Source organism: Bubalus kerabau, chromosome 17, assembly GCF_029407905.1.
Source record: "Bubalus kerabau isolate K-KA32 ecotype Philippines breed swamp buffalo chromosome 17, PCC_UOA_SB_1v2, whole genome shotgun sequence".
Taxonomy (NCBI): domain Eukaryota; kingdom Metazoa; phylum Chordata; class Mammalia; order Artiodactyla; family Bovidae; genus Bubalus; species Bubalus kerabau.
Window position 1 is genome coordinate 54,418,779 of NC_073640.1, and position 21,569 is coordinate 54,440,347.

General features: G+C 57.9%; 1 protein-coding gene and 1 long non-coding RNA gene across 10 annotated transcripts in view; one reads left to right on the forward strand and one right to left on the reverse strand.

Annotated features, from left to right (window-relative positions):
* Window positions 1-646: 646 nt before the first annotated feature.
* Window positions 647-5,932, reverse strand: LOC129631951 (uncharacterized). Its single transcript, XR_008704242.1, has 3 exons — window positions 5,854-5,932; window positions 5,430-5,568; window positions 647-1,186 (listed from the first exon to the last, which is right to left on the reverse strand). It is a non-coding gene; the product is annotated as an uncharacterized LOC129631951 (long non-coding RNA).
* Window positions 5,933-6,041: 109 nt separating this feature from the next.
* The window catches only part of POU2F2 (POU class 2 homeobox 2), a 31,237-nt gene continuing 15,709 nt past the window's right edge, over window positions 6,042-21,569 (forward strand). For 4 of the 9 annotated variants that reach the window (XM_055551949.1, XM_055551952.1, XM_055551953.1 and 1 more), the window contains exons 1-5: window positions 6,042-6,069; window positions 15,332-15,397; window positions 15,514-15,548; window positions 15,683-15,739; window positions 18,637-18,753. In XM_055551949.1, coding sequence (XP_055407924.1) covers window positions 6,042-6,069; window positions 15,332-15,397; window positions 15,514-15,548; window positions 15,683-15,739; window positions 18,637-18,753 — 303 coding nt within the window. Of the gene's footprint in view, window positions 6,070-15,331; window positions 15,398-15,513; window positions 15,549-15,682; window positions 15,740-18,570; window positions 18,754-19,012; window positions 19,295-21,569 lie in introns of those variants that run through there. The other 5 variants (XM_055551950.1, XM_055551951.1, XM_055551947.1 and 2 more) reach the window with 3 other exon arrangements.

A 21,569-nucleotide genomic window follows, 5' to 3' on the forward strand; every position in this document is an offset into this window, starting at 1 on the left:
TCTATGTCTCCTGCACTGGCAGCTGGGCTCTTTACCACTAGCTCCACCTGGGAAGCGCTAGTGCTTACATCCAGCTCTACAAAGTGTCAGTCTGCGGGGCAGGTGTCCTCATTCAACGGGGCTTATCTGCAGACCAGTGCTGGACTCCATTCTACAAAAATGAATGAAACCCCACCCTGCCCTCCAGCCCTGCCTGTGAGGGCAGCCTCATTGGGAAGTAATTTCAATGCAGTACGATTAGTGCTAAGCCCAAGATGCCTGAACTGTGGGAAGACTGAGGCCATCACTATTAAGTAGGCCTCCCATGGAGTCAGAGACAGCTTCCAGAGAGGAGAGATTTGAGCTGAGGCTGTAGAGGCCAGTAGAATTTGCCCAATGAACACAGGAAGCTCGGAGGATGGGTACATAGGGAACCCCAAGTTGCCGAACCCAGAGGAAGAAGGTGAGCTCTGAAGGCGATTTGCCCATGGAGATTGGCAGAGGCCCATGTCCACTTGAGCTTGGAAAGCCAGCCCTGGATTTCATTCTGTGGGCTGTGGGAGCCTGGAAGAATCCATTCATTCAACAAATAGCATCTAAGCGCGTGGTGTGTCCCTTTCAGAAAGGAATACCGCAGAAAACAAGACCAAAAAAACCACCTGCTTTCAGAGAGCTTACATTTCAGAGGGGGAAACAGTAAGGCAAGGTGACAGCGCCTGAGCTGCAGACAGCACTACAAAGAGAACAACACTGGCCACTGGCTCAAGGGGTGTGAGCCCGAGCAGATGCCGGCCGACAGTGACGGACAGGGAAGCCTGGCGTGCTGCAGTCCATGGGGTCGCAGAGTCGGACACGACTTAGCAACTGAGCAATAGCTGGAGTGGAGAGTGGCCGAGGGAGGGCTTCTGGGAGGAGGCGGCCTTTGAGCTAAGTCCTGAAGGGTCAGAGGAAAGGGAAGAGATGGGGAACAGCGTCCTAGGGGAGGGGTCGGCAAGGTCAGAGGCCCCAAGTGGGAACAGACTTGGCTTTCTCTGGTGTGGCAGGCACACAGTGCTCTCGTTAGGAGAAGTGAAGTCCCGCGGGTGCCTGGAGGCCATCCATGGTGAGCAGGCCGGGCTTTCCTGGAGACAGCAGCAGGGTTACTACTGGAGGGCTTCTGGACTACTCCGAGGGCCCTTGCATTTCAGCCTTTGGACAGCTCCCTGGGCTGGGAGGAAGGAAAGCGCCATCAGCCTGCAGTCAGTGCTGGTGCTGGTGAGCGGGAGGTCTGGGCTGGAGCAGAGTCTGCAGCCTAGGGGTGGGGTGGGGGAGCTCCTGTGCCCAGGGCAGAGCCTCCTCAGGGGAGGCCCAGGGCCCGGCACCTGCCTCTTTCGATGTCCCGGTGGGTCTGTTCCGGGACAGCCTACAGCCTGGGACACGTACAAGCCCAAGTAAGGAGCCGCAAGCCCAGAACAGCAGTCTTGGCGCAGGCTTTGGGGTCAGAGAGACTCAGGGTCCACCCAGGCCAGCTGTGTGAACGTGGCTGCTAATGGAGCCATCAGTCCATCTTGCTGTTCCTGTCCCTTTCAAGCTACAGAATGTTAACAGCTTGAAGAAGTCTTAGAATGCTCCTCCAGCCCACCTCCCACTTTTAGGTGGGGAAACGAAGGCCCGGAGATTGTAGGGGGCTGGCCCTGTGCCACCAGATGGCCAAGTTCAGAATGGGGAGCTGCTGGTCTTCTGACTTTTATCTTCTTTGGGCCATGATGCTTCCTAATTTCTTTTTGTGTGTGGTGAATTCTGGGATTTCTGGTGGGTCTGGGAAACTGGTGGTAGGCAGGAGATGCGTGAGGAGTATTTGTGTAAATGTGAATTTATTCAGCATCTGCTGCCTTCCTGGTCCATAGACCTTGCTGACCTCCCCCCAACCCCCAATCCCCGGCACTGACATAAGCATCTTCCCCAAATCTGCTCCCCTTCCCAGTGTCCATCAGTGATGGCCTGAGCACCCACCCACCCACCCTGCTCAGCTGCCTGCTTGCAAGTCCACCAAAGTCCTCAAGACTCTCACTCAAACTCATACTCTCATCTGCATCCTCATGGCCACATTCTCTCCTGTTGTCTAGACCACTGTCCCAGCCTCTCCTCTGGTCATCTTCTCCAGCTTCTACCCACTAGCCTGCTCTCACACCAGTCCCCGGTGGACCTCTCTTATACAGACTCTTCCTGCTCAGAATCTTTCCACCTACAACATCAAATCCAGCCTCAAGTCTATGTCTTGGGATTCATCTTTGACTAGCATTTATCGGATACTTTCTGAGTCACTTGTGGAATATCAGAAAACTCCCATCAAATCCAGTCTCCCCCTTGGACTCTGAGCTCCCTGAGGGCAGATTTCAGATCCAGTTCTCTTCTAAGTCCTCAGCACCCAGCTCACAGCTTGGCTCTAAGGAACACACAGGAAAAGCTTGGGGGCTTCCCAGGTGGCACAGTGGTAAAGAATCTACCTGCCAATGCTTGAGACATGGGTTCAATCCCTGGGTCAGAAAGATCCCCTGGAGAAGGAAATGGCAACCCACTCCAGTAATCTTGCCTGGAAAATTCCATGGACAGAGGAACCTGGAGGGTTATAGTCCATGGGGTCACAAAAAGACTTGGACATGACTTAGCAATTAAATACATCAAACAAATATCACTGATTATACTGCAGGTAAATGGTCTCAGCCTGGGGTTGGCAAACTATGGCCCACAGGCCAGATCTGACTTACTGTCTGTTTTTGTGCAGCTCTGAATGCAAGGCTGAGAATGAAGGAGGTGTGTAAACAGGAAACGAAGGCTTGAGCCCAGAAGTCAGGAAGAGGTGGACAGGCAGTGCCCGGGGTGAGGGGGCAGGCGGGGTTTGATTCCAGAGTATCGGGGGCCTAACTGGGAGGATTGCACGACCCTGCAGCAGGACCAGCCAGACATACTTCAGTGTATGTGTCTGTCTGCCACCCCTCATTCTGCTTTCCTCTGTGTCTGGGTTCCTAAGTCAGCTTTCCCTGACTGTCCCCCCACCGACCCGCCTCACCATGCAGAGGCGGCCCTCCTTGGGCTCTGCTGAAGGCAGAACGCTGAGATGCAAAGGGAGGTTAATATCGATGAATCTCAGACCCGAGCTTACCTTCTGGCTCGGCTGTCAACTCATAGGCAACCCGGTCTCCTTGTCTCCTGCCAACCTGGGTCCCTCTCTGAGCTTCGACATGCTACAGCCCCAGAGATGAGGCAGCACTTCAAGGAAACCCTGCTCGGGTCCCCACGCAGAGCAGGGACATGGCTGGGGGTCCCCACGCGGAGCAGGGACATGGGCGGGGGCTGAGCGAAGAGGTCGCCAGACACAGCGGGATGCAGAAAGAGGCTGGGGAGCCAAGCCACAGAGAGGGTCCCCCGGGGCAGCCGAGAAGAAGAGGCCATGGTTGGGGCCCCTGAGGGGTGAAGAATCTCACTCTGCTGTCCCCGGTGGGCTGGCTGCTCCCCCCACCACTCCCCGCCGGGCCCCCAGGGGACCTCGCTCTAATAATGTATTTGATCGACTCGCCGGCCGCGTACAAGCGATTATTGTCTTGTCGGGAGTCAAACGTATCGATCCGGTGAGAAATATGAGCGGAGCAATGGGGCCCGCGTGTCAGTTACCAGCCCCGCTGGCCCTGGGGAGCCCCCTACGTCTCCTTTAATTACCGCTCAGCCCTGAGCCCAGCCTGGTCTCCCCTGCGCCGCCTCCCTCCGAGGCTCCCTGCACCCCCAGTAGCCCCCGCTGCTCCCCAGCTCCCAGGGCCTACCTGCCTGGCTCAACTTGGCCTGAGGCCTCGTCTCCAGCTAAACAGCCACCATCTCCCGTGCCTGGGCCTCCCCGTTCCTGGCTGCCAGGCCCTGCCCACCCAGCGTGCCCCTAACTCAGCCCCTCTTGTCTTCTCCTGGGCAGGTGGAAGTCTCAGGCCCATCCTTCTTCAAGATGCCTCAATTCCAGCTCAGGGACTTAATTCTGGTCTGCCAGAGGCGATAATAGTGGAGTCAGCTTGAGAGGCAAGAGGGGTGGGGTGATTTCACCCACCACAGGTAGGGGGGCCATGAAAGGCTGTCCCCAGCTCCACCTCTCAGCCGCAGGCCTGGGAGGGCAGCACCAGAAACAGAGGGTGCATCTCTCCCTTCTCTGAGTTACCACCCCGGAGCTCCCTCCTGACAAGGATGCTGTTGACTGTGGAGCACGGGGGGTGTTTTGGTGGGGTTTTGCTCCCTCTATAAAGTCCTTATTACCCTTATTTCCAAGTCTTCCAAAACATAAATCCTAAATAAAAGAGTTTAGCGGGCAAATGCAGTTTCAAGACAAGGCTCCAGTGCCATCATCCACCAGATACCTGATCCTCCCGTATAGAAATCCTGCCATCTGAGAGAGAGGCAAAGAGGTGGGCCCCGGAGGCAGGAGGTCTGAGGTGAAGCCAGCGGATGCTGCAGGGTCTCCGAATCTGCTCAGAGGAATGGCCTTCACAATATGGAATGTTATGAGTGTAGTTGGTGGGGCCACTGTCCCCTCTGTGCAGATTTAAGGACCACCATCATTCTCATGGAGTGGGCCTGCCTGCCTGGGCGTGTCTGGGCTGCACAGGGCCTGTGTACAGGCAGAAAGGCACTCTTGAAGGCACTCACACTAACCTGCATGAGTGTGCATGGGTGTGAACGTGGGCACACATGGCCGGGAAGTATGCCTGGGTACACTTGTATAGCCGTGCCCGTGTGCCCGCATGACAGAGCAGAGGGTTCTGGGCACACGCGGGTAGTGTTAGTTGTTGTCAGGGCCTGGGCACCAAGGAGTGTTTCCATGTGTCTGGATGTGCACACGTGTGTGTGAAGTGCTGGGGTCCCTGTGTAAAAACACTTGAGCGTATGTACAGGAGTCCAGCCGTCGTGTGCGCGCGCGTGCTCTGGGGGTCCGTCAGCGTAGGGTAGGGGCGCAGCGAGCCCTGCAGGGCCCGGAGCGAGCAGGTGGGCTGTTTGGAGGCACCAGGTGGCCCAGCAGCCTCAGACCGCGCGCGGGGAGACGGAAGAGGGCAGCGGGCTCGGCCGCGCCTTTGTCTGCGCCGCCGCGCGCGGGGAGTCCTGCGCCTTTGTGTGACCCTCGCAGGTGTGCGCGCGGGGGCGGGAGGGGGAAGGGGAGGGGCGGAGGGCGGGGCGCCTCTTCCGCAGTCGGCCCCGCCCTCTGGCCAATTGGTTGGGCGCTGCCGCCCTCTGGCGGCCACGGAGGGAAGCGTTGGGCCGCGAGCGCCGCAGCCCGAAGGGCCAGCCCGTGGCCCTGGGACCCGGTACTTCCCTCCACCCCAGCCACCTCCGGCGCCTGCTTTGCCCTCTGGCGGACCTCCTGCCGCTCCAGGGCAAGGCCCGGCCCTACCACTGCCCATGGGTACCTCTTCTCCCAATGGTGGCCGCGGACGCCTCACCTGCGGGCAGAGGCGCGGCTGGGTTCCCCGTTGGCCACAGTCTGCGGAAGCCTCCTCCTGCCCTGCTTCTTGGCTTCAACGCTTCTTGCCTCTGAGCCCTTAGAGAGGCCACCTCACTTCTCTGGTCCTCAGTCTTTGTCTGTAAAATGGGGGCAAATAGCACCTTCAGAGATGATGCCTGTCAGGTGTGATAGGCAGGGCCTAGCATTGGGAAAGGCCCGCCCCAAACTCCTAGCCAGTGTTTTAGTGTCGTGTTCTGGGTCCACCTTCTCTCCCAGACCCACAAGCCCTGCTCCAGATGTGCCGGCCGGGTGGAGGCGGCCGAGGGGCAGGACGCACCTCCTGGGGGCACAGCTGCAGAGTCAGCTCTTCCAGCTTCCCTGCGCGCTACCTCCCCCCACCCCCACTTCCCCAACACACATACACACACACACAACATGATTTGGGGTCCGCTGCCGGCTGGGGTGGGCCTTCGGGCACGGGTATTTTCCCTTCCGAAGGGGGCGGACCCTGTGGTTTCCTCCCTGGGTGACTTCCGGCAGCGAGAGCTTGGCCCCCAGAGAGGGCGGGGAGATGACACAGTTGTTCCCCCAGCCCTGCGGGGCGGGCAGCATGGTTCACTCCAGCATGGGGGCTCCAGGTAAGGGGCCGGGGCGCACAGGCAGCACCCTGGGGTTCGTTCTGGCTCGGCCTGCCCTTCCTCTCCGGCTGCTCCTCTGCTCTCTGACTCTGTGCCTCAGCAGCTGCCCCTTTCCCCATCCTGCGTCCCCACCCCCAGCTCCTCTTTCCCCTCCCCTTTCGCATCAGCCCTGGGGGGCTTCAGCCCTCTTCTCTTCCTCTGCTGCTCCCTGTCCTGAGGGGTCCGGGGGAGGAGGATGGAGCCAGGTGTTGGTCTCCTGCTCTCATACACAGGACCAGCGGGTGGGCGACGTGGGTGATCCTGGGAGAGGACTGCCTGGAGGCTGGACCTCTGTGTACGCGCTTGTGAACAGTGGTTCTGCGTTTTCTATATATGACTGTTAGGTGTGCGTGTGCAAGGGGCTGTGTGTGCGGCACTGTGGGATAGCCTTGGCAAGGCTCTCTTGATTTACTTCCTCACTTCGTTCACCTCCGATGTCCCCTTCTCGGGTGGCCTCCCCTGCTTTCCCCATCTAAACGGGCAGCCAGTCCCGTCACTCTCGGGCCCCTCACCCTGTTCTGTCTTTTCTTCATGGTACTCATCACCCCTGAAAATTTATGATACGTTTGTGTGTTTATGAACCGCCTTGCTCACCAAGTGTCAGCGGACTGAGCGAACACTGTCCGCCAAGGGCTGTACAAAGTGACTTGTACATGTTGACTCATTTGGCATAACATGTCCATCTCTGCATAATGATGCTCTAGGCAGTGCGGATGGGAGAGTTAAGTGAGGTAATACAGTAATAGTGGGGCCTGGACCATGGCCAGTGTCCATACTTCAAGGGTGTATTGTTTGCGGCCCTATAGTTCTGACCGTGGGGATGTGTCCCATTTGTGGGTGTCTGTGGGGCTGAATCTTGGTTTGGCCTGCGTCTGTGTGCATCAGCTTTTGCGGGTGTCCTGTGATCCATCATCAACACGTATTTACGGAGCAGTTCTGTGCTGGATGTTGGAAATACTACTGAAGAAGGCAGTTCTGGGTCTGTCTTCCTGGAGTGCCTGGTTCAGGAACGGAGACAGACCTGTCACCAGATAAGGGAGGAAGCACAGGCAGACGGGTGAGAGCTGGGATGCAGGAGGCACAGGGCACTGGGCGAGCCCAGAAAACTTGCCCAATTCGGCTAATGGGGCATCAGAAAGGACTTCCTGAAGGAGGGCATGTCTGGTCTGAGATGAAGGATGAGTGGGTATGAGTAGGCAAGGGAGGCAAGCGGGGGCTGAGGTAGAAGGAAGGTTACTTGCAGGATGCTGTGTGATGTGATGATTTACTGAAGTGACTGTATGTGCAACTATGGATGTGTGTGTGTGTGCGCGCATGTTCGCATGTGTGCACAGCGCAGACACAGCGACCCAGGGCATCCGCACAGGATAACGTGTGCATACTGTCTCTTCCCTGTCTGGGGTCAGTGGCGGCTTTATCAGGCACTGGGTTAGCCCCTTTATTTGGCATTTCTCAGAGAATCGCCCAGCCTGCAAGGCCTGCCTGGGCGCCCCAGCCTGGACATGAATTAACACATGTGTGGTCTTGAGCAGGTCATGCCTCCTGCTCGGTCGTGGCCTCCACATCTCTGGACTGGATTCTGGGTTGCACCCTGGCCATCTCCCAGGAGGAGGGGACTCTGGGAGTGTGAGTAGGTGCACGTGTGTGTGTGTGTCTGAGTGACCTGTGTGTGTGTACACATCTCTGTATGTCTGTCTAGTGACTGTGTGTGTGTATACATTTGAGTCTACCTTTATGTCTGAGCGACTCTGGGTGTATGTGTGTGTGCATATCTTGTGTGAGTACATCTTTGTCTATATGAGTGACCCGGATGTGTGTGTATATGCACATCTGTATCTGTGTGTCTGAGTGACTCTTGGTGTGTGAGTGTGTAGCTGTTTGTATGTGTGAGTGACTCTGGGTGTGTGTATGTGTGTGTGTACTTCTCTGTGTGTCTGAGTGACTCTGGGTTGTGAGTGTGTAGCTCTCTGTGTGTCTGAATGAGTCTGAGTGAGTGTGCACAGCTTGTGTATGTACATCTTGGTGTGTCTATCTCAATGACCTGGGTGTGAGTGTGTACCTGTCTCTGTCATGCTGTGTGTGTGTGTACATCTGGTGTGTGTGTATCTGAGTGACCTGGGTGTGTATGTGTGTATGCACATCTGTGTCTATCTGTGCCTCTGTCTGTGAGTGACTCTGGGATGTGCGTGTGTGTGTATGTACTTCTCTGTGTGTCTGAGTGACTCTGGGTGTGTGAGTGTGTAGCTGTCTGTATGTGTGAGTGACTCTGGGTGTGTGTGTGTGTACTTCTCTGTGTGTCTGAGTGACTCTGGGTGTGTGTGTGTACACCTGTTTGTATGTGTGAGTGACTCTGGAGGTGTGAGTGTGTAGCTATTTGTATGTGTGAGTGACTCTGGGTGTGTGTGTGTGTGTGTGTGTGTGTAGCTGTCTGTGTAAGTGACTGGGTGTGTGACTGTGTAGCTGTTTGTATGTGTGAGTGACTCTAGGTGTGTGTATGTGTGTGTGTACTTCTTTGTGTGTCTGAGTGACTCTGGGTGTGTGAGTGTGTAGCTGTCTGTGTGTCTGAATGAGTCTGAGTGAGTGTGCACAGCTTGTGTATGTACATCTTGGTGTATCTATCTCAATGACCTGGGTGTGAGTGTGTACCTGTCTCTGTCACTGTGTGTGTGTGTGTGTGTGAACATCTGGTGTGTGTCTGTCTGAGTGACCTGGGTGTGTATGTGTGTATGCACATCTGTGTCTATCTGTGCCTCTGTCTGTGAGTGACTCTGGGATGTGCGTGTATGTGTGTGTACTTCTCTGTGTGTCTGAGTGACTCTGGGTGTGTGAGTGTGTAGCTGTCTGTATGTGTATCTGAATGAGTCTGAGTGAGTGTGCACAGCTTGTGTATGTACATCTTGGTGTGTCTATCTCAGTGACCTGGGTGTGAGTGTGTACCTGTCTCTGTCACGCTGTGTGTGTGTACATCTGGTGTGTGTCTATCTGAGTGACCTGGGTATGTATGTGTGTATGCACGTCTGTGTCTATCTGTGCCTCTGTCTGTGAGTGACTCTGGGATGTGCGTGTGTACGTGTCTGGGGTGACTTGGTGTGCGAGTGTGTGTACAGGCAGGTGTGCCCACACACGTCTGGGCGTGCGTTTTGCATATCTGCTGGTGTCGTTGTGTCTGGGCTCGCGTCTTCATCTGCACACATTCCCGTCTGGGATCCGCGCACCTGTCCCCTGTGCGTTTGCATGGGGCTCAGTCCGTGTCGGGGCCCCGCCTGGCTGGGGCTGTGGTGTGTACGCTCCGTGGCGGCTCCTGTCAGCACAGCTGCGGGGCCACCGCTCTTGTTGTGTCTGCATCCTCCTCCCTGACACCCAGGAGTGTTCGCTCCCTGGAGGCCGCCCCAGGGACAGCTGTGGGGTGTGGGTGTGAAACGCTGCTCCCGGGGAGGCCGGGCTGGGCCAGTGGGCGCGCAGAGGTTCCCGGCAGCGCCCACCCAGCCCACAGGGGCTCCCAGGCCCCAGCCTTGCTTGTGGGCTTTGGAGGCCGGGGACCCAAGGGACAGGCCAAGCGGGGCTGGGAGGGGTGAGGGGCAGCCCTTGGGCCCTCTATATTTAGCCCGGTTTTCGGTAAGTGCTAACGAGAAGCTGGCCCAAGTCTGCTAAAACCGGCTGGGGGAACTGCAGAGGAGAAGTGAAAGTCCGGGGAGGGAGGGGGGGGCAGAGGGGACCCAGGGCCCCAGGCCTGGGGCAGTCGGGCAGAGCCCAGGGGCGGGGCAGCCCTGGGCGGGTCTGACCCTCAGGCGGTGAGACCCAGGGGCCCCGCTGGGTCCTACAGGGCTTTTTCCTGCCCTTTCCTCTGAAAAGTCGCACGCTTCCTGTGTTGGGAGGAGGGAGGGTGACCCTAAGCAGCCACCCAGACTTTCTGTGCAGATGAATGAGGCTTTGAGGGGGCACTTCTGAAGGTTGGCGGTAGGGGGGGGGGATGTTAGAGCAAATTAGAGTCACCTGGAAGGGGGCTTGAAAAAATTAGGACACTTAGGTTTCACCTTGTGCCATAACACTGTGCCAGAGTATTATGGGGTGGGATTGGGCATGAGTCTTTGTCTAGAGTTGAGAGAGAGAGGGAACGAGAGAGCCTGCAGGATGGGGTCTCAGCGAGCCTCTTGTCAGGGTCACCATACCCTGAGTCCCCATGAGGACATCACTGAAGCTTTGGGTCCATGGTGGAAATGGAGTGCCCCCAGTTCATCCCTGGTGGGGATGGTTTGATGAGACCCTCCTCTTGGGTTGGGCTCGATGAAGGAAGAGGAGAGGGGAGGGCAGAGGCCTGGGAATGGGCTGCTCTGGCCATTCTGCTGTCGCCCAGCCGATGCTGCAGGGGTGTGTGGGCTGTGTGGGAGCTGGGGGCGGGGGCAGGATTGGGGAAACAGTGGTAGAGAGTTCCCCTCAGACCACGTTTGCCTCTGCAGCCACCGTTCCTCCAGAGGGGAGGTGACCTTAAAGGGTTAAGGTCAGGTGGGAGCCCCTGGGGGCCTGGGGCTGAGGGTCGAAGGTCAGGTGACCACAGAGAGAGGATCTTTTCCTGCATTCGTTCATTCCAAAGACAGAGTCCCAGACTGTGCGGTGGTGACTCCAGCCTGGGCCCTAAGGAGCCCACCGTCTAGAGTAGGGGTCACTGCCCAGGCAGTCAGGGCGTGTTGGGGCAAAGGGAGCCCAGATGAGAGAGGCACTGACCATCTGGGCAGTCCAGGAAGACCTCACAGAGGAGGTGATGTGGAGGTGGGGCCTTAAAGAGGAGCAGGAGTTTGCTAGTCAAGAAGGAAGGGGTCGTCCCATGTGGGAGGGGAACAGAGGCAAAGGCCTGGAGGGGAGGGAGCAGGGCGGCCCTGCTCATCCCGCCCACGCGGCCTGTTGAGGACCCCAGATGAGTCAGCCCTGCCCCGAGGGCTTCCTAGCCTGATGGGGGAGATATTCTGGGGCCCAGATGGCTGCAGCCCTTAGGACAGTGATGGGGAGGTGGAGCCAGGGTGGAGGGAAGAGGGCAGAGACCCCCCACCTGAAGTCATCATGGTGGTGACTTCAAAGAGAACGGAGCCTGTGCTGGGTCCTGAAGGATGAGTAGGAGGTCGCCAGGCAGACAGAGGGGGACAGCGTTCCAGGCCGAGGGACCAGCCCACGCCAAGGCTCTTTACGTGACAGAGAGAGAGAGCAGGACAGAGGCAGGCACCAGTAAGAGACAGGGAGCCGCAGAGAGGCACAGGCGTTTATAACCTGGGCTTCCAAGCTGGGTGATGCCAGGGACCCAGCAGTGAGTCAGCCCAGGCCTGTCCTCTGATCAGTGGGGAAGGACAAGGGCACAGGGGACCACAGCCCTGTAGGCTCGGGGCTTGATTGGTGAGGAGAGGCTGCCTTAGTTGGCTAGGGCTGCCATAGCAAAGTACCCCCAGACAGGATGGCTTACACGATAGAAATTATTTTTCTCAAAATTCTGGAGGCTGGAAGTCCAAGGTCAAGCTGTCATTGGGGTTAGTTTCTTCCGAGGCCTTCCCCCTTGGCTTGGGGTGGCCGTCGGCTCCCTGGGTCCTCACCTGGTCTTCCCTCTGTGCCTGTCCGTGTCCCAGTCTTCTTGTCTTATTAGGGACACCAGTCAACCTGGATCAGGGCCTAGCCTGAGGCCCTGATCCGTACGTGGGGCCTGATCTCATTTTGGCTTCATTACCTCTGTAAAGATCCTGTCTCCAAAGATGGTCACAGTCTGAGTTACTGGGGTTATGAATCCAAGAGAGGAATGTCAAGGGGTACAGCTCAGCACACAGCAGAGGCCGAGGATGAGCACGGGCCCTCTGGGGTGGAGGTGGGGCCCGAGGCCGCCCCGGTCCGTGAGCAGGAGGGGCATTCACTGGCGAGGTGGGGAGGAAAGAACCTGTACGGCCTGGACCCCTGCCCCCTGCCCCTCGTCAAGCAGAGGGCGATGCCAGCATGACTGAAGAGAAAGGTGCATGAGTGCTAAGAGATGGGCAGCAGAGGGTGACGAGGGTCACACCCTGATGACCAAGATGGGAGCCTGGGCTTTTCTTAGGAGACGGGGAACCGTGGAAGGGGTCCCGGCTGGGGAAGGGGCTCCTGGTGGCAGCATGGTCGCTGGCTGGAAGGAGGGGCTGCGGAGGTGGCCGGGGCATGGCTTTCCAGAATGCTGGCAGGGATGTAGGGCCACTCTCGGGTTTGTGGTTGCCTGCAGCAGGGCCAAGGGCTGAGAGATTTATTTGCTTGGCTTTAAAATGTTATTTATTCTTTATCTGGCTGTGCTGGGACTTCGTCACTGCACAGGTTTTTCTCTAGTTCCGGTGAGCAGGGGCCGCTCTCCAGTTGCCGTGCGCGGGCTTCTCATTGCAGTGGCCTCCCTTGTGGTGGAGCGCGGGCTCTAGGGCACTCAGGCCTCCGTCGTTAGGGCTCCCAGGATCTAGAGCACAGGCTCAGTAGTTGTGGCACATGGGCTCAGCTGCCCCGCGGCATGTGGAATCTTCCCAGACCAGGGATTGAACTTGTGTCTCCTGCAGGTGACAGGAGGATTATTGGCAAGTGGATTCTTTACCACTGAGCCACCAAGGAAGCCGAGTCTGGGAATTTTAGAGCCAGGATCAGGCAGGACTCCTGCTTCTTGATGCCCCAGGGTCAGGAGGCAGGGGGACTCCTTCCTTGGCTCCCTTTGTGACCTCCTGGGTTTCGGGGTCCTTAACCACTCAATGCTCCTTCCCCAGTGCCCGGCAACAGGGCCTGAACTCTGGGAGCAGCTGGGCACCTGCTCCCCACCCCCACCTCATAAGCTTATGCCTTAGTAGGACTATGTGCTGGCTTATTATTATTAGCTTGTTTTATTTCTTTTTTGTGTGTGAAAACATACATATAGTAAAATGCTCAGGTTTTAACTGTACAGTTTGATGAATTTTACATATGTACAGAACCCCTCCCCCACCACTGCCAAACCACCAAACAGATCACCTCCCAGGACATTTCTAACCCTCTGAAGGCTTCTTCACACCCTTTCCAGGTCAGCACCCCTCAAAAGGTGTCCAGTAATCTGACCTTAATCACCTGAGATCATCCTGCCTGTTTCTGAGTTTCCCTTAATTGGGGTCCTGCTGTCTGTCCACTTCTGTTGTCTCACGTCTTTCCCTTGGCAGCAGGTTTGCGAGATTCAGTGTGTGTGATGCAGGAGCTGGTTCTTTTCTGGGCTGTGGAGTATTTCACTGTCCAGACATACCAGTGTGTTAACTCATCCCCGGTTAACGGGCCCTGGAGCCGTTTCCAGCGTGGGGGGGGCAGTTAGAAAAGGGCTGCTGCCCGGAACACATGTGCCTGGGGCGGTGGTAGGCAGGACGCTGCGTCCTCTGGGGTGGATGCCGGGAGAGGATGTGCTGGGAAGCGGTGCCTCTAACTTTCCTGGACTGTGCTTGGATGGGTTTACAGCCCCGTCAGCAGTGTGCGCCCTGGCTTTTTCCCCTTTTTCCCCTTTGCTGGCGCCCGGCCTTCGTTGCTGCACGGGCTGCTGCCCAGTTGCGGTGCACAGGCTCCTCTGCTTGCGGAGCGCGGGCTCGAGAGCCCAGGCGTCAGTAGTTGTGGTGCCTGGGCTTAGTTGCTCCGAGGCATGTGGGATCTTCCTGGATCAGGGATCAAACCCGTGTCCCCTGCACTGGCAGGCGGATTCTTTACCACTGAGCCACAAGGGAAGCCCTGAGCTGGTTTTTTAATCAGGAGTTTCAAATCAGAGTGGCATTCATTGTCAAGTGACCCTCAGTTGCAAAATATCTGGACTTCTTTTTCAGTTGCAGAGGCTCTTTCAGGTCTCTTTTCTAGCTGGCCTGCTTTAACTGTCTTGGACACAGAGCATGTTAGCGTTGGATGGCTCCTTTGATAGAACGGGGTCTTGGTGGGGATTTGGAGTGAGTTGTGAAATGTTAGGATCAGAGTCAGGGTCGGGAGTAAGGTCTGAGGCCAAGCTGGGAGTCGAAGTCAGATGAAGGACTTGGGCTGTCTGGACGAGGGCTGGGGATCAGCATGGGTAAGAAAATTGCAAATGCGTCGGTCAGAAACCCAGACTAGGAGTCTAGGACCAGGAAGGGCTGGGTTTGAATGGCTCTCAGGGTGAGCCTGGATTGGAGTCACTGTGGAGATGAGATGGAGGGGATCAGAACGGGTTCATCAGACCGTAGCGATACTGATTAGAAGCGGGAGCCCCAGAGTCACGAGGACCCCGGTCCAACCTGGGTGCCTTTGCTGTCTCACGGGGCTCTTGGGGAGGTGCCATCTGCCTGGAACCTCAGTTTTCTCCCCTGTAAAATGGGGGTAATACTGGCACCAGCTGCCAACGTGAGCTCTGAGTCATATCTCGCGCTGTGCTGGTAGCACTCACCTTCCCGTGACCAGAATCGGAGCGTTGTGAGCATGGGGTTGTTTCCCTTGCTCCGGGTCCCCTGTTTGCCACCTCTTTCCATTTCCTGGGCCTGCGGGACTGTAGGGTGGGATGGGGTTAGTAGGGTGGGGGCTCCAGGTTGGATTAAGGGCTGCAGTCCCAGGTAAGGCTGCAGTCTAGCGTTAGCTCTGAGGACAAGGTCAGGGCAGAAGCGGATGGGGTTGGAGTTGGAGTCACAGAGATGAGAGCGGGGCCGCCCAGCCTGAAAGGGAGGCAGAGGGGGGAGTGGACGGGAAAGTGGTGGGCCGGGGAGGGGGCCTGGGGCGCTGAATCACACACAGAGATCTGAGGACTCGCTCCTGGGGGATGCTGCCGTCCCTCACACCTCCCAGGCCCTACTCAGAGTGGAAAACACGCCTCACCGAAACCTGGTGGGGCAGGACGGGCGCCTGGGCGGCCGCTGTGAGGAGGCCCAAGGCTGACTCGCTCCTTCGGAGCATCACCAGCCTCCCCCAACCCTGGGCGGCCAGAGCCGCGCCAGGACCAAGGGCCAACCTCACCTCCCGCCCTGCCCCAGGTCTCTCGGGGGGTTGGAGGTGACCCTCCCTGTGCCACCTGCCAGAGGGGCCAAGAGGCTTCTCTCCTGTCCTACCGGTGGAGGGCAGGGGCCTGGAGCAGAGGGCATGTCTCCAGGAAAGAGACACTTGCAAGGTGGCAGGGGGCGTGGGGATATGGGGGAGAGGCTGGGTGGTGCTGGGGGAGCGGCCCCAGAGCCCTACTGGCTTCCGCACCCTCACCTCACTGGCATCCCTCCTTTGTCCTCAGAAATAAGAATGTCTAAGCCCCTGGAGGCCGAGAAGCAAGGTCTGGACTCCCCGTCAGAGCACCCAGGTAAGTGGGGAACGGGGCAGGGAGGGCAGAGGTCACCACGGGCAGAGGGCAGGGGTGCTCGGGGGCTTTAGGGTCAGGGGCTAGTGACAGCTCACCCCTCGCCCCTCTCTTTGCAGACACTGAAAGAAATGGACCAGACACTAACCATCAGGTCAGGAGGCAGGGGATGGGTATCGGGGAGAGGGGCAGAAGAGAGCAGAGCAGAGCTCTGTGGGGCAGGGCCAGGGCATCAGAAGTTGCTTCATCTCACTGTTCCCATCGCCCACCCCCACTTGCTCTTTGCAGAACCCCCAGAATAAGACCTCCCCGTTCTCGGTGTCCCCGACTGGCCCCAGCACCAAGGTAAGCCCCGGTCAGAGCAGCCAGGGTGACCGCTCAGGTATGACATTTGATGGAGGGTCCCAGATGCCTGCTGTGGGCCCAGGGCCTGGCACCTTGGTGACAGGACTCCTCCCGCCCCTTCTCACCCTCAGACTCCCGCCCCAGGCCTGTGACTCACCAGGGCTCCTTCCCCTTCCCTGGGGGGGTGGGGGTGGCCAGGGAAATCCCCCCCAGAGCCCCAGTGCGATGAACAACAGGAAACTGAGGGCCCCGCCCCCATCCCAACTTCCCTGACTGAACAGGGGCCCGCCCCACCCCCACCCCCCCAACGCACACACTCGGGGCCAGGCCAGGAGTGGGAGCAGGTGGGGGCGGGCAGGTCCAGTGAGGATGCTGCAGGAGAGGCCAGCGGGCAGGCCGGAAGGGGCCAGATGGAGCACATCCAGATGGGCCCTGCTGCAGGGCACAGCTGGGCTTCAGGGGGTATCTGGTGCCTGGGTCTCCACCCTCCAGTCTGGTGGGGGTGGCTGGCCGATCCAGAGACCTGAAGATGGCACAGGGGCAGAGGGGGCCCGGGCAGGACTCCTGACTCTGACCAGTGGTGGCTGGAGGCCGGGGTAGGGGGCCAGGAGGTGCTCTGAGACCATGGGAAAGTCACCCTCCCACTCTGGGCTCCTCAGTCTCCTCCAGCCTGGGAGTGGGGGCGGGCAGATTAGATGACCCCTTGACAGGTGTCTGGTTCAGAGTGCGCGGACATGACCCCAAGGAGAAGGCCCCTGACTCTGACCAGCTTCACTCTGATCTCAAGCTGGGCTCTGGCCTCTGCCCTCAGAGCCAAGAGCATCCATTGCCCGCCTCCCCGCCCCCCAGCCCCAGCCCCGCCCCCGAATCTTTGCCTCCCGTCCTGCCCCACAGCAGCCCTGCTTCTCCCCTAGGAGACCAGTGGGGCCCAGGGGAGCAAAGGGCCCGCTCCCTTCCCCACCAGGCCTCTGTCTACGTCTGGTCTGCGCTCCCTGCCCTTGCTGCTCCATCCCACCGCCTCTCTTCTGTGTCAGTCTTTCCCTCAGGGCAGTCCTTCATGGGCTTCCATCAGGATGTCAGACAGATGCACACACCACCCTGTATAATTATTTACATCACAATTTTGTTAAATTGGTTCAATTTAAAAAAATTTTATTATGGAAAATGTGAAACAGATACAAAAGTAGAAGGAAGACCATAGCGAAAACAAACCTCCAGGTACCTGTCACTCAGCTTCAACAATAATCAATTCATGAACTGGCTTGCTTTCTCAACAGCTAAAATAAAACTTTTTTTTTTAATGGAAATTTTATGAATGGAAAACCAGAATCACTTGCCATGGAAATAAAGACAATGATTATTAAAATTACCCAGAGGCTCTTGCCTGTTGTAGGATCTAAGCCTGAGACCAGTTCTCTATTTGTTAGAAGGGAAGGGGAGCCAGGGTTGGAAGGTATTAGAGACATCCTTGCACCTAATGAAGACTTCTCTTAAAAGACCCAGAGAGAAGGAAAGAGCCCCGAGAAGCCTCGGACTCTCACCATGACACACGGTGTTAGTTTTTTAAAAACCTTTCATTAAAATATGACACACACTTAGATCCTTGGCATACAACTCTGGATTTTCACAAATTGAACACCTGTGTTGTCAGCATCAGATCAAAAAACAGAAGACGACCAGACTTCCAGAAGGCCCTTAATTTCCCCAGGAGGGCGGCCATGGCCCTGACCTCTAGTTCCGCTGTTTCACACTGCATCCCCACACCCCTCAGACTTTCTGACCCTTGGATCCCACCCCCTGGGGCGTGCCACTCACTCTCTGTTATTTGCCCTTTCCCGGGCCTCTGTCTGTGAGTCTCAGTCTGTGTTGCAAGTGCCATGCTCGCTCCTGCCAAGTTGCTGTGTTGCCTTGCACAAGTCGTTTTCCCTCTATGAACCTCCTTTTGCAAGATGTTGTTGGGATAGTGGGCTGAAGGATGATGCCTAACATTCCCCTCTGGGCCCGAGAGTGGGACCCATCAAGCGCACACCCCCACCCCATGTGTCTTTTACCAACAGACCTCTCAGGCCAGCCCACCATTGTCTGGCTTTTTGCTCAGGAGGGGAAGAAGGCAGGGACCTAGGGACCACTGTAAGCTGGTCTGTTGTGCGTGGTGGATGCAGATGCACCTGTATACTCCACGGAGAGATGAGAAGGGGCTCAGTGGACTTGGGTGGAGGCTGACAAAAGACCTGAGCCACATCTGGCCTGCAGACACCTTATGCTGACCTTGCTGCGTTTCTGCCTTAGATTTTTACTGTCAGGGAGCAGAGTGGGGGCTGGTCAGGCCCCCCTTCAGGCAGGCGGGCATGCTCTTTCCAGCCCACTCTGTCCACACCTGCCCAAATCATCCATTTGCGCCATCTGCCTGTTTCCTTCGGCTTTGACTTCATGACCCATATTCTAAGGCGGTGATTTTTCTTTAATACCTTAAGACCCTTTCTTCCAACAAAATCTTGTTCCACTGGACAGACAAGAGATGTACTTTGGGCTGAAGCAGATGAGGGATGTGGTACCCAGAATCCTCGGGTCCCCCAGGCATCATTTCCCATTTGACACATGGGGAACTGACCCCCAAGAGGGTAAAAGCACTCTCCGAAGGCGACCCTCTTCTGTCGGGAGTTTGAGTGCAGAGGGTGTGTTAATCCTTCTGACCGATGTGTAAACTGAGGCTAAACTGAGCGGCTAGCCGGCCCCTGCAGACCTGGCCTTCGCCCCCCAGTCTGCTCCTTCGCGTGCGAGCGCAGGGCTGGCGTAGCCACCCACACACGTGCCCTCTCTTTGGTTCGCAGGTGGGCATTCTCTCTGGCCTCCACTTAACATTCTGGGGTCCCGGACCCTGCCTCTCTCCCCCCCAGATCAAGGCTGAAGACCCCAGCGGCGACTCAGCCCCAGCAGCACCCCCGCTCCCGCAGCCGGCTCAGCCACACCTGCCCCAGGCCCAACTCATGTTGACTGGCAGCCAGCTAGCCGGGGTAAGTACCGGGGCACAGGGACGGGGGACGGTGCGGGGGCTGGGGGGGGAGGGGACACGCCAGCCGCCTCCCGTCTGTTACAGGACCCACGGTGGCCTGGGGTACTACTCCTCCAGTCCCACGGCCACTCTGTCCGCGCCTGCCTCTTCTGCCCGGTAACCCGCTTGGCTCGAGGCGCTAACTAACCCATCTCTGCCTTCTCCGCTCCTCCTACGCTCCTCCTGCGGCCCCGCTCCGGCCCCGCCCCCACCCCCCGCAGCTCACGGCGCTGATGCCGGCTCAGCAGCAGCTCCTCCTGCAGCAAGCGCAGGCCCAGCTCCTGGCCGCCGCCGTGCAGCAGTCCAGCGCCGTCGCCGCCGCCGCCGCCTCCACCTCCTCCTCTTCTTCCTCCTCCTCCTCCTCCTCCGCCTCCTCCTCGACCTCGCAGGCCCCAGCCTCCTCCTCCTCCGGGGGAGGCGACCTGCCACCACCACAGTCTGCCAGCCAGCCCCCGGGGACCCCACAGCTTACCCTGTCCCAGCCCATCCAGCTCACAGCACAGGTAAGGGCGGCCCCCAGGGGAGCACACTCCCCCAGCCGAGGACCCGAGACTGTGCAGGAGGCTGGCTGGTCCCCGGGTACCATTTACCATTCTGACCACCAGCCACCGGCCGGGCAGTCCCCCGGCAACCCTAGGAAGCCTTGGGACACGCAGCCACCCATCACTGGGGGGCTAGAGCGAGGCTCGGAGGGAGCACACCCTCCAGGTGAGGGGAGCACCTGACTCCCCAATTTCTGTGCACCTCGCTGCGGGGGCCCAGCCACCTGGGAGGCTGACACGTCATCCTCAGTTTAGAGCAGAGGAAACCGGGGGTCACCTCAGTGGGCAGGACCTGTGTGTGGGCCCCGAATGAAAGGGTGAGAATCAGAATCAGTGTCCCCACATCATGTCCCCTGGCTCATCCAGTGAGACCCTCTTTCAGAAAGAGGCCCATGACCTATGGGTCAGGAAATGCCACATTCTCTCTCCCCATTCTACAGACTTCCGGTCTACGTGGAATCATGCATATGAGGGGCCATATTAGCTTCTAGGCCTTCCACAACAAAGTATCACAAATGGGGTGGCTTAAAACAACCAAAATGCATCATGTTAGACCAGAAGTCCAAAATCAAGGTGTCAGCAGAGCTGGGCTCTCTGTGAAGGCTCTCGGGGGAATCCCTCTTTGCTTCTTCCAGCTTCTGGTGGTGTGGGAAATCACTGGCTTTCTCATAGATGGATGACTCCAATCTCTGCCCCTCTCATCGCATGGCCATCTTCTCTGTGCATATCGGTCTCTATGTCCACATTTCCCCTCCTTGTATAAGGACAGCAGTCATTGAATTAGGGCCCACCCTAATGACCTCATTTTAACTTGATCATATCTGCAAAGACCTCGTTTCCAGACCAGGTCATAGTTACAGGCACCAGGGGTTAGAATTCCCGCCATATCTTTTTAGGGAACACAGTCCAACCATGGCAGTGGCCCATTCAACTGTTGGCAGTGGCCCACAGGCTTCCCATAAGGACCCCTGACAGGAGCTGAGCAGACGCTGGGCAGGCCTCCTCTTCTGACAGGCTGCTCTCTCCGGCGCACCCCTTCCTTTCACACCTGCCCATGTCACCCATCTGTGCTGTTCACCTGGTTTCCATATAGCATTTGAGTCTGTGACCGGTGTTGCAGGACAGCGAAGGGCCTAGGAAGCCTTAGGACAAGGGACCCTGTTGAACTCCACACAGCCCTGAGTTTCTCACAGAGACTGTTCCTAGGACCCTCCTCTTTCCCCGCCCCTTCCCTAGGAATCCCCTGGCGGCCTGTGCTATCTGCACCAGGGAGCTGTCCAGCGCCGGCGAGGCTGTTCCCTTGGCAGCCGTTAGCCGCTGATGGCCCGGCTCCACTGCTGGCCAGCACTCTCATTTGGGGCTTAGCACTGAGCTCATCTCTGCCTTCTTAGCGCTTCCTGCCACGAGGTCTGGCTCCTCAGAAACACAGAGCAATCTGGCCTCGCTGCTCTGTAGTGACTTTCCCAAACAGAGCCTCCCGACGCCTGGCTCGCCACTGTTGCCCCATGTAGTCTGTTGGATGCAGCCTTGGTACCAGGCACTATGCTAACGCGACTGCCTGAACCCAGAGACCCTCATGCCTGAGGCTCCAGGAGAGTGAAGTGACTTCGCCTGCCTCAGGTCATACCGTGAGCTCAAGGGGTATTGCCAGCCCAGGAGTCCAGAGCTGTAACCACATGATCTGGGGCTCCTGCCCCTCTCTGGCACCCCTCCCTCCCTGGCCACCAGAGACCCCTGCGATTTGCCTCGCAGCGCACACCTCTCTTCACTGGGCAGTGCTGAGGCTCAGGGCTCCTCACTAGGCTCCTCCAGTCTCTGTCCTCTTTTCTACCTGGAGGTCAGCCCCCTGTTTTTATCTGGTCAGCTCCTCCTCTTCCTTTAAGTCCCAGCTCAGGAGTCTGTGCCTCCAGGAAGTCTTCCATGACTTCTCTTTCTCTCTCTGGTTTGATTTTCTGCTTTCTGATCACCAGAGGCTGTGTGAAAATAGGCCCTCGAAAATCTCTGTTGAAGGAACACAGACTACAGGGAGGGTGGAGGGACAGGGCAGCCCAGTGCAGACCCAACCAGGCCATCAGCCCCAGGAGCAGCAGACGCTCCTGTTCAGCCAGCGCCTCCAGGCTCCCCACGGACCCCGGGAACGCAGGCTGACCCTCTGCCGCCCACTGTCCTGCCCGCGCCGACTCTCCAGGCCGCCTCCTGCCCAGCCCTCTCCTCTCGCTCTGCCTGCCCCAGCTTC